Raw genomic sequence first — 15987 nt, forward strand, 5'->3', positions numbered from 1 at the left:
ATTTTCATACACACAAAAATTATTATATCTTCCTGCTGAATTGACCCTTTTATAATTATGTTAGGTTTTTTTTTTTGTCTCTTTTGACAGCTTTTATGTTAAAGTCTATTTTGTCTAAGTTTGGCCAATCCTGCTCTCTTTTGGTTTTAGCTTTTAGTATCCTTTGCATAAAATATCTTTTCCTATTCTTTCACTTCATGTGTGTCCTTACATGGAAAATGAGTCTCTCATAGACAGCACATAGTTGATTCTTCTTTCTTCTATCAGTTCAGCCACCCTATTTTGATAATGCGGTTAATGTACATATAATTATTGATAGGAAAAGAATTACTATTGCTATTTTGTTGTCTTCTGTCTTTGTTGTCCCTCTTTTTCTCTCTTCTTTTGTGTTTCCATGATTTTTTGTGGTGATATACTTTGATTCCTTTCTCTTTTTGGTGTGTATCTTCTAGAGTTACTTTCTTTGTGCTTATCACGGGGCTTAAAGTATCTTATAGTTAAAATAATCTATTTTAAGCTGATAACAGCTTCATTTCAATCTCTTACCAATACTCAAGACTTTTACTTTTTACGTTGACACAGTTACTGTCACAAATTACATTTTATATTGTGTATCAATTAATGTATTTTAATATTTATTGTATTCTTTTGTTTTTTAACTTCTTGTTTTACTCTGTTTTGGCTGCTATAACAGAATACCTGAAACTGGGTAATTGGGTAATTTAGAATGATTAGAAGTTTTTTTTTTTTTTTTTTTTTTGACTCACAGTTTTGAAGAATGGGAAGTCCAAGATTGAGAGGTCAGCACTTGGCAAGGGCCTTGTATGGTGGAAGGCAGAAGGGCAAGAGTGAGAAAAAGAGGGTCAAACTTACCATTTTATAATTGCACCAGTCCCACCTATGAGGGGCAACCAACATGGCCTAATCATCTCTTAAGTGTTCTACCTCTTAATACTGTTAGAATGGCAATGAAATTTTTTTTTTTTTGAGACGGAGTCTCGCTCTGTCGCCCAGGCTGGAGTGCAGTGGCCGGATCTCAGCTCACTGCAAGCTCCGCCTCCCGGGTTTACACCATTCTCCTGCCTCAGCCTCCCGAGTAGCTGGGACTACAGGCGCCCGCCACCTCGCCCGGCTAGTTTTTTTTTTTTTGTATTTTTTAGTAGAGACGGGGTTTCACCGTGTTAGCCAGAATGGTCTCGATCTCCTGACCTCGTGATCCGCCCGTCTCAGCCTCCCAAAGTGCTGGGATTACAGGCTTGAGCCACCGCGTCCGGCCGGCAAAGACATTTTAAGGAGTTTTGAAGGAGACAAACATTCATGTCAAGTCACTTCTATACCAGAATTAGAAGTGATTTATACATCACTATTACAGGATTATAGCATTCTGTATTTGTCTATATATTTACCTTTACCAGCAAGTTTTATACTTTTATATGCTTTCATATTGCTTTTTAGTGTCTTTTCCAATTTGAAGCATGTCTTTTAGGCTTTCTTGCAAGACAGGTCTAGTGATGAAATCTCTCAGCTTTTATCTATCTGGGAAAATCTTTATTTCTCTATTTTTTAAAGCATAGTTTCATTGGATATAATATTGGTAGTGGGCAGTCTGGTTTTTCTTTCAGCACTTTGGTTATATCATCACTCTCTTCTGGCCTATAAGGTTTCAACTGAGAAATCTGCTGATAGTTTTATGAAGGCTCCCTTGCATATGACAAACTACTTTTTTTTTCCTGGCTATTTGCAAAATTCTTTGACTTTTGAAAATTTGATTATGATGGTCCCTGATTTAAGATGATTCAACTTGATATTTTTGACTTTATGATGGCACAAAAGTAATATACATTCAGCAAAAACTGTACTGAGTATACATAAAACCATGCTCTTTTTCACATTCAGTATAGCATTTAATAAATTACATGAAATATGCAACACTTGATTATAAAATAGTCTTTGTTAGATGATTTAGCCAAACTGTAGGCTAACCATGTTCTAAGCATGTTTAAGATAGAGTAGCCCAAGCTATGATCTTCCATAGGTTAGGTGTATTAAATGTATTTTTGACTTAAGGTATATTCAACTTATGATGGGTTTATTGGGATGTAATCCCATGGTAAGTTGAGGAGCATCTGCATAATGTGTCTCAACGTAGATTTCTTTGGGTTCATCCTAGTTGGAGCTTGTTGGTCTTCTTGAATCTGGATGTCTATTTTCTTCCCCAGATTTGGGAAATTTTCAACCATTATTTCTTTAAATAGCCTTCTACCCCCATTTTCTCTCTTTTCTACTTACGAAACTCCCATAGTTTGATTCACTTGATGATGTCTCATAATTTCCTTAGGCTTTCCTCACTCTTTTTGTTTCCCTGACTGTAATTTTAAGTGGCCTGTATTTGAGTTCACCAATTCTTTCTTTTCTTTTTTTTTTATTTTTTGAGACGGAGTCTCATTCTGTCACCCAGACTGGAGTGCAGTGGCACAATCTCAGCTCACTGCAACCTCCGCCTCCTGGGGTGCAAGCAATTCTCCTGCCTCAGCCTCCTGAGTAGCTGGGATTACAGGCGCTCACCACCACGCCCGGGGATTTTTGTATTTTTAGTAGAGATGGGGTTTCACCATGTTGGTCAGGCTGGTCTCAAACTCCTGACCTCATGATCCTCCTGTCTCAGCCTACCAAAGTGCTGGGATTACAGGCGTGAGCCACCACACCCGGCCTATTCTCATTTTTTTCATGCATTGTTTTCTTGATGTTTTATCGCAATTATTTTGAATTATTTGCCATGTAATTTGTATCACTTCATTTTATTAGATTTGTCTGGAGATTTATTTTGTTTCTTAGTTTGGACTGTATATCCCTGTTTTTTGTTTTTGTTTTTTTATGTGACTCAACTTTGTGATAGGATCTATGCATTTGAAGAGATAGCTACATCTCCCTGTGTTTACACACTGGCTTCATACAAAGGAAGACCTTCACCAAGCTAGACATTCTGGGAACTTCCAAAACCTTTTTGGGAGAGATGCAACTTCTCTGGGTCTGTGCATATAATTTCTCAATTAGAGAAGCTTGCCTTTTTTTTGGTTTGTTTGTTTGAGCTTGTAATCTTTCTCTCTCTCTCTGGTGTCTATATGTAGGACTACACATTCTCTGGTCCTATAATAACAATCTGCTCCACTCTCACTTGTTCTCAGTGGCCACCAGGAATCCAAAGTATGCTGTCTTCCTGTCAGCGCCCTGCATCAGGAGAGGCAGATATCCCTCAGTCCTCTAGAATGTCCAATGCACAGTCCACTTCTTTTCCCTCTTGAGAAAGACACCCTAAGTTGTGCAGCTCCTGATTGTGTTGTCATGCCAGCTGCAGCAAGCTGACCCATGACTCTCCTTTGTTCTCAGAGACCCCCCAGGTATACAAACTATGCTGGTTAAGTCAGTAGTCTGAGGAAAGGGAGAAACCATTCCCTTGGGGCAGCCCTCCAAAGAGTCAGAATATTGGATACATGCTTCACTATTTTCCTTCCCTCCCTAAAGAGAAGCCTCAACTTGCATACCTTCTCTCTATCACACTAAGTCTTTCTGGCTGCTGCAAGCCTCCCTCCACTTGTTTTTGTTCTCAGTGATCCTACTCCTGTCCCACCCCAAGCATCCAAATGATACGTGGGGTAAGACAGAAATCAGTCACCAGGTTAGTCTTCCAAAAACCCTGAATGCTGAACTCATGCATTCACCACTCATTTTTCCCACCTTAGGGGAAGTCACAAGCTGGGTTGTTCTCTCCTGGTTGGGCTGTTCTCTCCCGGTGCTGAGCTGTGCTGATGTGGGTAAAATGAGATTGCTTTTCTTACCTATCTCAGTGTGGATATTCTGGTTTTGTTCCTGCCAGGGTACTTCAACTTCTTACCTGGATTCTGGAATTCTCCTAAAGGTATTTCGGGTTGCATGTTGTTATATCAGTGTTTCTGTGGAGAAACAAGGGCTGGAACTTCCTCTTTTGCCATCTTGCTAATGTCACTTCCTAGCAACTCAATTTTTAACTGGGTAGGTAAGAACTTGTAAGAGATCAAATAAAACATGTTGGACATTCACTATTATAAGTGGTAGCAAAGGCATTGATCATGTGAATCATCCAAACTTGGATCAATTCTAAAAATGAAACACCCAGGGAATGTGCTTATGTGAACAGGAAGATAGGGTTATTAATAATCACACTCATTGTATCAGGCTTCAATTTAGGAGTTGAGGAATAATGAGTTTTTCCTATTTATAATTAAGTTTCCAAACTTCCTGGGTCAGCTTTTTCCTTAAGCAATGAAGTGTTCCTGGATAAGTGGCCTCTAAGGCACTATAGACCCTCAACATTTTATGAAATTTTTATATATGAATAATGGTGAATGGCAGATGATGGCAAATAAAGAAAAATGACATCTCTAGTATACAACTACTACTCATAATATGCTAAGATTTTTTTTTAAAGAATGTGATTGATCTACTTTTGTGTTTAGTATCTTTAAAAAGTTGGCTGGCTAATCTTGACTCCTTATAAATTCTAAATGAGAAGCAGAGGGACCTAATTTTTCCCATATGAGCCTTGATGATTCTAGATGACTCAAGTGAATTCTTTAGTATAGATATCTTTCCTATCATTCTAATATTATACCAGAAGCATGTGACTCTTTGGATTGAAAAATCATCCGATTCAAATTACAAACACATATTTATTCCAGTTAATTTTCTTTTACTTCCTGAAATCACCAGTACAGAATACTGGCCACCTCAAGACCACCCCCTTTGCCTTGACATTGTAAGAATTTGTGTCATATTAGAAATCAGACCCCAACCATTCCAGCTCTTTCATACTCCTGCTTCTACTGCATAGTCCTCTGATTTCACAAACATCAATTAATTTCTTCCAACTCATAAGCCAACTCCTGAGTTTACTTTTTTTCTATTTAGTTGAAATTTATGATGGATAATTTAATTCCATGGCACTCAAAGTAGGCTCTGGTCAGCATGGGCATTATCTGGTAATTTGTTAGAAATGCAGAATCTCAGGCACTTCCTGACCTGCATTTTAGAAATTACTTTAAAAGATCCCCATGTAATTTGTATGCACATTGATGGTTGAGAAGCCCTGACGTCAAAATTATTTAACCAGTTTTATTAACTCACATATACTTTCTGGGTCAGTTTTGTTCTTAAGCACTGAAGTATCCCTCGATAAATGACCTCTGAGGCACTATAGACCCCTCCATCACTTTATGAAATTCTTCCATATGAATCATGGTGCATGCCAGATGATGGCAAATAAAGAAAAATGACATGTCTACTATATACATTTGCTACTCATAACATGGTAGTGCTGGTGTAGTTCTACAGCACATTGAAATTACTTGTTTATACTCATCATCACATCTAGTCTTTTATGAGCAGATATTATATTATCTTTTTAATCTTAGCTAGATGCTATTACTAGCACGTTCTAGCAACAGTGTTGTTGAGTTCAAGTTAACGTCTCTCTAGGTCATGAACCAATTAATAAGATGCTTATGACATAGCAGGATCAGTAACTATTCTAAAATATTTGCATCTTAATGGAGGATTCCTGAAGAAAAATGAATTTAGCCTAAATTATTAATAGTAACTGTGAATTTTTGATAAGTTGGTCAACTGAATGAAAATAATGTTGGGGGCAAAGGACTCTTTGTCTTCAAATTTCCCTCTACCTTGCCCAACATCAAGGTGGTCCAAATGAAAGAACTCTGAGTGCTTCTGGGCTGGCCGATTGGCTTTTAAATTGTCTTCTTCCTATTAGAGTTCTAAACGCCAATATCTCCATAGATAGAAACTACAGGCCATATGAGAGACCCAATATACATGAAGTTATGGAATAATGGGAAGAGTAGTTGGAATGGTGATAGGATTATTATAATACATTTCCTTGCAATTGCTTATCCAGTCACCTGTCTTCACCAGACTGAGTTGCCAGAGTAGAGATGTCTACCTTATGCAAACAGATCCCATAGCCAGTACCTTGTACATAAAGATAGCATGTTTAATGAATTTTGGGGATAAATGATTTTAAGGCATTGGTCATGGTATGATTAATAAAATGGCATGTCTGCATCATAAAAACTGAAAGTGCCAGCAGTTCAGACTGTATCAGCAAGAGGGGGCATGTTCATTTCTGAACGCTGAATCCCGAGAAAACAGTATCATCTTTCACAGTGAGCCACATCAGTATTTTCTGGCTTATAAATGCCTTTCTTAACATCCCAGCTCCATCAAAGAGAAATTAGGCAATTGGGACACTATTTTCTAAACTGACTTATAAAGTCTCGTGTTTCCCTACATAATGACTAAGTACCTCAGAAATGCTTTGTCTAACACTTATTTTTGAATATTAGAACATTAGTTGCAGACTTAATCTTACTATGTTGTAATTTTCATCTGGTTGAAAAGTTAATGTAGAAATGTGAAATTAAACTGGTTGACTATGAGCAGCAGCCCTGCTAAGATCTATTTCTCAATCCTCATTATTTCATCTCTTGGCTTATTATCTTTGCTGCCTTCTCCTATTACTAACAAAATTGCCAAGTAAGTCCCTGAGGATCCACTAGCACAGGGCTTCTGGAAAACAGCGTTTAGACAGTTTACATCATGGGACCAATGAAGCCAATATATTTGCCATTGTTACAAAAAAAGAAAAAAAAAAAGCCTGCGTTCTCTTGTTTTGTTAATTGACCCACAGCTTTAGAAGGAAGAGGGCAAATTTGGATGAGAAACAATGAGAAAGCAAATTTTCAGGGGACTAACTTGTAGGTTTTCAGTTTAAATGATGCTTGATAGAATAGAGAAGATATGAGAATTTTAATAACTGAATTCACAGTGGGAACTATCTTGGAAAAAAAGAATGACATAAAAATTATTCTTTTCTATTCAGAGAGTGTGAAGAGGAGGAGAAAGGTTAGGATCTTTTCCAATGCAAAATTAGGAAAAAATGTACTATAGGTAAGTCAAAAAAACAAATATCTTGAAGTTTTCTTTGTTCATGAGGTTACGACTGTGGTGCAACTTACTGTGCCTGTCATTATTTTCCTCCTAGTAGGAGGAGAAGCCACTGAGCAGTCAACCAGAGCTGGCCTTGCCAATGGAAACTAACCTCGCAGAGTTAGCAGGACCTTTCTAAGCATCATGTGGGAATCTCTGTGTGGCCTTTGCAAGGCAGTGTCCTCCCCATGCCTCACTGCCTACATCCAGAGTCTTGATATTACCATACATACCTTTACTTCATTCAAATAAGAGAAATAAATGTAACTCTGCATTTATCCTCAGTATTATCATTCAATAAACAGACTTTGGGTATGAAGGACATTTTCATCATATGTACCAGCACACAAATTGTAATTAAGAGATGAAAACGAGTATTCTATAATTTGTCAACTCTCTGTTGTGCTAAGTCACACTAACTAGCTGTGTCATAAAAAGTAGTGGCACAAAGTCATCCCAAGTGACTCAGCAAAATTTTTCTAACCTCTGCATATATATTTTATGATTATGCCTCATTTAATCCCCCCATTTTCTATTCAAAGCAGAATTGGTCAGCAGGAAAATCAATTTCTAGAATTAGGCCTTTAGTTATTAACCCCGCAGCAGATTCTTATATTATGAGATGGTTAATCCACTGTTGTTCTTGAAGCCTCGTAGATTCCTCCTAATTCTATAATGATCAGATTTAAAAATATTTTCCTCTTATAAATCTCTATTATCAGACAGTAGAGAAAATCTTGTTTTATCCAACAATGAGGAAAAAAGAACAAAGCCTAGGAAATGGGTGTATAGAGGAAAAAAACCTTCAGTTGCCATTGAGGGAAAATATTTCTCAAGTTTAAACCAAACCAAACAAAAAGCACATGATGATATATAGTCCTAATAAAATTTTATTGAGAACCAGTAAGTCAAATCCTTTACAGAACATGAAAATACATATGATCCCAGCCTTTCCCATTAAATGACAATATAACATTTGGGCAGTTTCCCTGAATATCCCAAACAGTTTGCTTTATAATTAGAGAAACAGTTCGTCTATAGCTCAATAGTACAGAAAACACAGGAATGAGGTGCTCTTATTTAGCGCAAGCAGAAATGAAATTGGAATTCAGTGTAAATAATAAAGGACTACAGATGAGTTCTAGTAGCCAAAGGAGTGTATGCGTAAATAGTCACTCTTCACATTTTCTATTTCTAAAGTAGCTAGTAAAAGGCAGGACCATCATAAGATCAGACAAAAATTAACCTGAGGGACATAGTATCAAAGTATGTCTCTCAATTCAGTTATTTAGGAAATGTTAATAAAGAAAGTAACCCTAGATCCACTTTTACCTAAAACTCTACCTACCATGAAGGTTTTTGATGCCAAATAATTGGAACTGACATGAAAGATAAAAAGAGAGCCACATGACTCAGGATTAAAGACTGACAACTCAGGCCACATTACAGTCCATAGTATCTATGGAAATAGTCAGGATAGTAATAATAGTCCATGGTATCTATGGAAATAGCCAGGATAATGTTAACATTTTTTACAAGATGAAAAGTTAACTATTTGCAATTTCTAAATTACTATAGAAACAGAAACATGTGACGGGATAAATGAACACTGCTTGGTAACCTTTGAAGGTTTTATTACCTAGTCCCTGTACAGAGATGAGAGATGGTATTGAGTTTTCTAGGAAGCAACTTCTGGGAAGGATTTTTACCAAGAAGAAAATACCCGAGAGAAAATATAACAGAACTAGAACTGAAACAATGATGCCACTATCTTTTAAAACTAAGAAGCCTAGTATAAGTTTCTTTAGTTACTACCATGTTAGGGGATTGTCTCAGTGTTGTAGGCTTTGCCTGAGTTTAAAATCCCATCAAAACTTTTTTGCTCTTAAGCATAAATACAACAAATAGTATACATATAAAATTGTGCCAGTTTAATAAGTTTTCAAAAGCTTAAAAAAAACAAACAAACTTGAATTGTGTTTGTGTGGATGAATTTGCTAACAGATGACCGTAGCTAACCCATTTATGGTGGGGGTTGCAATTTTTTGTGAAAAATCAGACCTTGGCAATGACTTTGAGCAGTAGTATGTAAACGACTCCCACAAGCTTAGCATTCCAGTAATGGAACACTAGGCATAAATGGGTTAACAAGAATCTTACTTGAAATGTTCTTCTCCCTGCCTTGAAATCTTCCTGGGGTTAAGGATTGCTATCACGATACTTGGAGAACTGTGATCAAGTCTCCTTTGGCTCAAAGAAAGTGTTCTTTTCCCTTGCTTAGTAACGTAGCTAAAAGCATAGGCACAGTAGAGTAAGACATTTAACTAAACCAAATGAGCTTTATTCTTTCAAGTTGAATACCACAGACAAAGGCAAATTAGCTTTGCTGTGCACTACTTTTACTTCTTACTGTAAGTGCTGATGTCGCTGACTGAAAACTTTCACAAGAAAGGCAGAGCATGCACACGCTTACCAGCAGCACTTCAGCAATCTGAGAGGCACAAGGTAGTGCCGACTTACACAAGTTAAGAAGGAGGAAGCTGATCCTAGAAATTGAGCAGTGGGCTGCTTTTTAAATCCTACTGCCAGTGGCCTTTAAAGGGTTGATTTCCAATAATATTAGCTCTTTTGGTGCTAAACAGGAGATAATAGGAGACTGCTACCTGCAGGAACCAGCACACACTCTGGGGATTTGGTTTGAAGTTCCAATAAAATAGCATGTTTTGTCACCAAGAGAGCTGTGAAATAGGCACATTTAAAATACTTAGACCCTGTTATTTTAAAGCTACAATTTTTTTTTTTTTTTGCAAAATCAGTTGCAAAATCTCTTTTGCAAAATCAGTTGCAAAGAGACAAAACAAGCCAGGCAAAGGCAGTATTGGAAGGAGGAGGAGTAAAAGCTGATGAGTCAAAACATTTGTACAGAATTTGAAGCACCAGGGAGTCTTTATCTACTACAGAAAATCTGATTCTGTGGTCTCAGAAACTGCTGAATTGTTAAGCCTAGGATACACAATGATGCATTTGTTCTAAGCATGAACTCTGGATAATACCTCCTCAACAAAAAGCATTTCTATTAAAAGCTTAGTGTTTTTGTTCAAGTTATTGGTTACATAGTATTCCCTTTCTCATCCCCTTTTTTAAAGCGAAGTAGAATACTGTACTATTTAGTGAAAATATCAAAGTTCAGATAAAAACTGATAAGAAGGAAAATATTTTATGGCTTATACCAAAGAGTCAGCACTAGTGCATAGTCACTGTAAAAAACTCAAGTTAAAGTTTAGAAAGTCAGTCAGAGTGGACTGAAATCCTAGGTCAAAGCATATTCCTACATAGAAAATTAGCTTCCTGATCTTATATGAATACTGAAAAACAAACATATTTAAATAAAGAGTTCCAAAAAACCCGGATTATTTTAGAGAAAACACAAACTGTTATTCTTAGCTTAACTTGAACTAACCTTCGACTCAGAATTTTCACAATGATCATCATGTTTTATAAGTTTTTGATTAAAAATGTTGGCTTCTGAAGCCTGTATGCCTTGCTGACAAAAACAGGCAAATCTGAAAGTATGTTTACCTCTAGTCTAAATAGGCATCAAGAATTTTAAACATGATATTTAGGTCCCAAGTCCAGATTGCAATTCCTGGAATTTTTCTCCTGGAAGCATTTCGTTATATTTTTGTCCCCTTTCAAAATGAAACACCTAGAGAAAAGCAAGTCATAAAATTGTTTGCCCTCCAATTGGAGGAAAATATTAAAGAAAAGTGAAGTGCAATACCCAGTAATAGTCACATATTTATTTTTATCTATATTGAGTTTCTTTTAAACATTTTTAGAACAGTAACAGATGGTTATATTCATAAATTTAAATAAGATTTCCTCCAAGTTCTGGAACATATATATACAACCTCAAAACACTGTACATATCACTCACTCTCCCTTTAGGAAGAAATGGAAATTAAAGTTAAAAGACTTGCTTGGATACTTTTAAGTAAAAGTAAATGATAATGGAAATGAACCAAATGAAAGACAAATTCTGAAAAAAGCTAACAAAATCAAGTGCACAGTTTGACTCTTTGTTTCCTTGGAAAGCAACAAAAGCACTTAGCTTGGGTTTGAATACACAGAAAGGGTCATGCAGTGAGTTGCAGGTGGCATGCTTTCCTTTCAGAGTTCAAATGCAGGGAACCTGGCTTTTGCGGGGACTAGCAGGTCAGCCAGGAAATATATTGTGCCAGCCATTCCTGAAGAAAGAGAAAGAGGCAAAAGTTATTATACCAAATGACTCCATTTCATAGGATGGCTTTTTTTTCCCTCCACAAGTCAACAGCATTTCGGTCTATTCAAACACATAAACATCAACAAAGGGTGCCCACCAGTGACAGCCTCGTCCCTAAGGTCTGAATCAAGGCCACACTGGAGGGGAGGGTGGGGATGTCCTCTTGGCCCTCCTCCCTCAGCATCCTATGGCTTTTTCCCCACCTCACTGACACCCCCTGAGAGCAGTTACAACTCTGCAAAAACAAAGGATGGCTCCATTTTTTTAACATTAACAACATTACAATATTAATGGCAATGATTTAAATGAAGTGTAACTCTGTCTATGTTTACAGACATTGTAGTTCAACATTAGAAGAGATCACTAGTGAGGTGCTCAGCCTTATATCCCAGTAGAAGACTGGAGAGAGAATGGAGCCAGACAAGTTCAAGTCAGAGCCCTGCCATTTACCAAACGTAAGCTCCTGAGCCTCAGTCTCCTCGGCTATGACATGAAGGTAGTAGTGCCTGTATGTTTTTTGCTGAATGATTTATGATGGCATCTGCAAAATGCCCAACATGTGCCTGGCTCCATAAAAGGGAGTAACTCGATGACTACCAGTATTGGGACTGTGGTAGCACACGTGCTAATTGATTTTTAATATCGATTTAGCATATTAGGAAATAAAGTAGTTTAAGAATAATTTAATGTTTTGATAAAACTTAAATTCAAATACATTAATTAGCAAGCAGAGAAGTAGATGCTGATATTATTTAAGGCAAATAAATAAAGTGTACAAAATACCTTCAAAGAGAGAGAAAGGGGTGTCTGGTGTTCTGCATCCATGTTCTCCATACTCTAAGCACCATTCAGCAAACTGAAAATGAGACCAAGTTAAATTAGTATAGTGATTTCTTCCAGAGACCTCCCGAAAGTTAAGAGGTTGTCTCTACAAATTACTCTGAAAAGTCAAACACTACCTTCACATCAGAGAAAGGAGATTAATGCAGAGTAAAGGATGGTCTGAAAGAGAGTACACAGCGTGGGAGGAATTTAATGAGCTGTCTGAGTCACGTATCTCCAAGGTTATTTAAGAAGAAAGGCACGAAATCACCCTACGTCTTTATTTTTTCTCCCATAAAAGCTGCTGAGTAGAATTACGTCCCTTTAAAGGAATGCTAATTTAATTGAAAGGTTTTTGAAGGTTTTCCTTAAATAACGGTATTTGTTATCCAAGACCTATGATTTTAGGGATAAATGAATTAAATCAGATGAACTAGAACCTTTCTACAACCTCCTGGGAGACCTGCTTTTTTTTTCTTTTTTTTTCAAGATGGAGTTTCACTCTTGTCACCCAGGCTGGAGTACAATGGCATGATACCAGCTCACTGCAACCTCCGCCTCCCGGGTTCAAGTGATTCTCGTGCCTCAGCCTCCAAAGTAGCTGGGATTATAGACACGTGCCACCACACCTGGCTAAGTTTTTGTATTTTAAGTAGAGCCCACGTTAGCCAGGCTGGTCTCGAACTCCTGACCTCAGGTGATCCACCTGCCTCAGCCTCCCAAAGTGCTGAGATTACAGGTATGAGCCACCGAGCTGCCTTCTATTTGGTGGTTCTGACTCCTACCTTACAGGCCCTATACAGGTACTTCATATCCTGCGTGAGGTTGTAGAGTGTCAGGAAAGCATAGGCATTCCCTGCAGCACCGTGGCACAGCCCATATCCCTTCTTCAGCAACCCATATTGCCAGATCACATCAGCACACTGATAGGCATCACAGAGATACTTTTCCTCTCTGAATACCTGCAGAGGCAAAGGACATGCATTCTATTATACTGGATATAAAAGAAAGTTCCATTGATATTCCTTCCTGATAGGTAAGGAGGAAAGAGGGAGATGGCTTGGCAAGAAAGGGTAAAGGATTTAGTGACAGAGGGATGTGTTATATTGCTAGTGACAATTACTAAAATCTACTAGTTTGGCTCTTTTTCAAATTGTGCATGACTTTGGTATGTACAGTCTAAGTTTTCTGTGCATGTGTGTTTGTTTATATGGATGTTACTGAGGAAGCAGCATTATTTAACTTGCAACTTGCTGTTAGCATGAGTGACCTTCCAAAGAACACATGCTCTCTTCTTTGGTAACTATGATGTCCTCTTCACTATTAGGAAGTTTCTTTACACACTGGAGAACAACTGTTCTTTAGGAAATATGCAAATTGAGTATAAAACACTAGACTTTGTCAGAAAAATAGATAGACCTTTACAATTTTTACGGCCTCCTGTATCTTCATCAAAGACTGAGGAAATATTCTGAGTAGGTATTTTTAATAGCTCATTGCAACCTAAGTGTTCTTAAAAGTAGGATAAGGCAGTTTAAAAAGTTTTTCCAGTATGAATGTGTCTAATTCTCTGAAATGTAGAATTTGATACACTGGCAGCTTATTTATGAGATGTCAGTGCCCAGCAATAATCTGCAGAGTTGTAATTTGTTGATTTGGCACCAATGGTCATAGACATCTTTTTTTTTCCTCAACTAAAAACCTTTGATTGCAGTTCTGTGAGGGCATGCTTTTTATTAGTGTTATTTATGCACTACAATGGAATCGTACAATATTTGTCTATTTATATCTGTTTATTTCACTTAGCATAATGTTTTCAAGGTTCATCCATGTTGTAATATGTATCAGAAAGTCATTCTTTTAATAGTGGAATAATATTCCATTGCATTGTGATATGTTCCATTGTATATATGATATTTTCTTTATCAGTTCATCTCTTGATGAATACTTGGATTATTTTCACCTTGTGGCAATTATAAATAATGCTGCTATGAATGCTGGTGTACAGTATCTATTTGAATCCTTGGTTTTGGTTCTTTTGGGTACACACCTAGGAGTGGAATTGCTAGATAATATGCTGGATCATAAACAATATCTCATTGCAACCTAAGTGTTGTTGAAAGTAGGTTATGAAACCATGCCTGCTATGGTACAGAAAGATGGTGAGAATGAATTATAATTCATTTAGCAAAGTGATCTTAGGTCCCACAAGAGATTTATTTATTGTTCCTTTATGGATTAGGGTAAAACTAATTTTAAATTATAAATTTTTGGTTATTAAAAAATTTTTTTCAAAAATACACACAGTACCTTATAGGCCTGGATGAGCATGTAGATTACCCCAGGGGCGCCATGGCACCAATGGACAAGCAGATCTCGATTATCACCTATACATGGAGGGTAATTGCCAGAAGGGAACTTCAGCTGGCAGACGTAGTCTACACTGGGCTTGACCAAACTATGTAACTTCCCTTGGCTCACTTGAAGGCTGGGCTAAAAATGAGAAGGAAATTATTAGTTCTGCTGAAGCAAACAAACCTTCCAAGATCTCAGTATATTTAAACCAGAAAAAAAGCATGGCTAAGAGGAAATGGAAGGTCATTAAGAGGTTTTGGATTTCATTCCATTTTTCCACCTACTGGATGCCTTTATTTTAACCTTTTGTGATTTCATTTAAAAACTTTAAACAATGGGACAAAATAAAATTGGGCTATTAGCTAACTCTTAGCGTCTTTTGTATATATTGTTTTTCTTTTTTATTTGAGATGGAGTTTCATTCTTGTCACCCAGGCTGGAGTGCAATGGTACGATCTTGGCTCCCTGCAACCTCCATCTCCTGGGTTCAAGTAATTCTCCTGTCTCAGCCTCCCAAGTACTTGGGATTACAGACACCTGTCACCACGCCCGGCTAATTTTTCTATTTTTAGTAGAGATGGGGTTTCACCATGTTGGCCAGGCTGGTCTCGAACTCCTGACCTCAGATGATCTGCCCGTCTCGGCCTCCCAAAGTACTGGGATAACAGGCGTGAGCCACTGTGCTCGACCTTTTGTATATATTGTTTTTCAATATTGTTATCTACATACATATAAGTAATTTTCCTAAGTCAATGTCTGAGAATGTGAGTGTAAGAGAAGTTTCCCATGGTTTCAATATATAAAGCAAGTTTTAAGTCACAAAGAAATGGCACTAGACAAACCAAGCATGACTTTCGTTATTACATTTAGAGAGGAGATAGGTGGTATTTTCAATAGAAAAAGGATACTAACACGTTAAGAGACCTGGAATCTAGATTCCAAACTATAGCATGCCTCTAGATCAGGTCTGTCTTTTTACAGAGGATTTAGGACTGATCTAAATGCCACATTATTTTGATATAACAACATACAGATCAAAAGGACATACTGACATAGAGCATATGAGCTACCGTTTTTGATACTGTTTTAGTTTCTCCTTTTGGTCCTGTCCTTAATTCAATGACTGCTAATGTCTTTAACAGAGTCAAAGTGCTGTTATGCTAGGCAAGGTGTAGGGCATGTGGTGGTGAGGGGTGGCAGTGGTGTGAAGCACAGGCAGGAGGTGGTTGTGATGGGGTCACAGTAATGTTGACAATACGACTTCCACAAGATTCTGAAAGTGCACTGAGTTATTTAAAAGACAGATTTCATTTTATACAAAGAATAGCATTAAAGCTCAAAGTGTTACAGTAGAATGAGTGGACTCTCGTCAAACTTGCAGGAATTACCCAACATGGCCTAAAAATAATAATGTTTCATTTTATGTTAATGAAGGGGTACCTACTAGAATAGACTTTCAGGATTAAAAATTAAATCATTTCATATAGATG

The 15987-nt window shown here is 37.3% G+C and overlaps 1 protein-coding gene across 1 annotated transcript in view; it reads right to left on the reverse strand.

Annotated features, from left to right (window-relative positions):
• Positions 1 to 7910: 7910 nt before the first annotated feature.
• Positions 7911 to 15987, reverse strand: part of LANCL1 (LanC like glutathione S-transferase 1) — a 47372-nt gene continuing 39295 nt past the window's right edge. The window contains 4 exon segments of the mRNA XM_017889354.1: positions 7911 to 11285; positions 12104 to 12176; positions 12928 to 13104; positions 14453 to 14635. Of these exon segments, the coding sequence (XP_017744843.1) occupies positions 11209 to 11285; positions 12104 to 12176; positions 12928 to 13104; positions 14453 to 14635 (510 nt within the window). The 3' untranslated portion in view covers positions 7911 to 11208.

Source organism: Rhinopithecus bieti, unplaced genomic scaffold (assembly GCF_001698545.2).
Source record: "Rhinopithecus bieti isolate Rb0 unplaced genomic scaffold, ASM169854v2 scaffold_17939, whole genome shotgun sequence".
Taxonomy (NCBI): domain Eukaryota; kingdom Metazoa; phylum Chordata; class Mammalia; order Primates; family Cercopithecidae; genus Rhinopithecus; species Rhinopithecus bieti.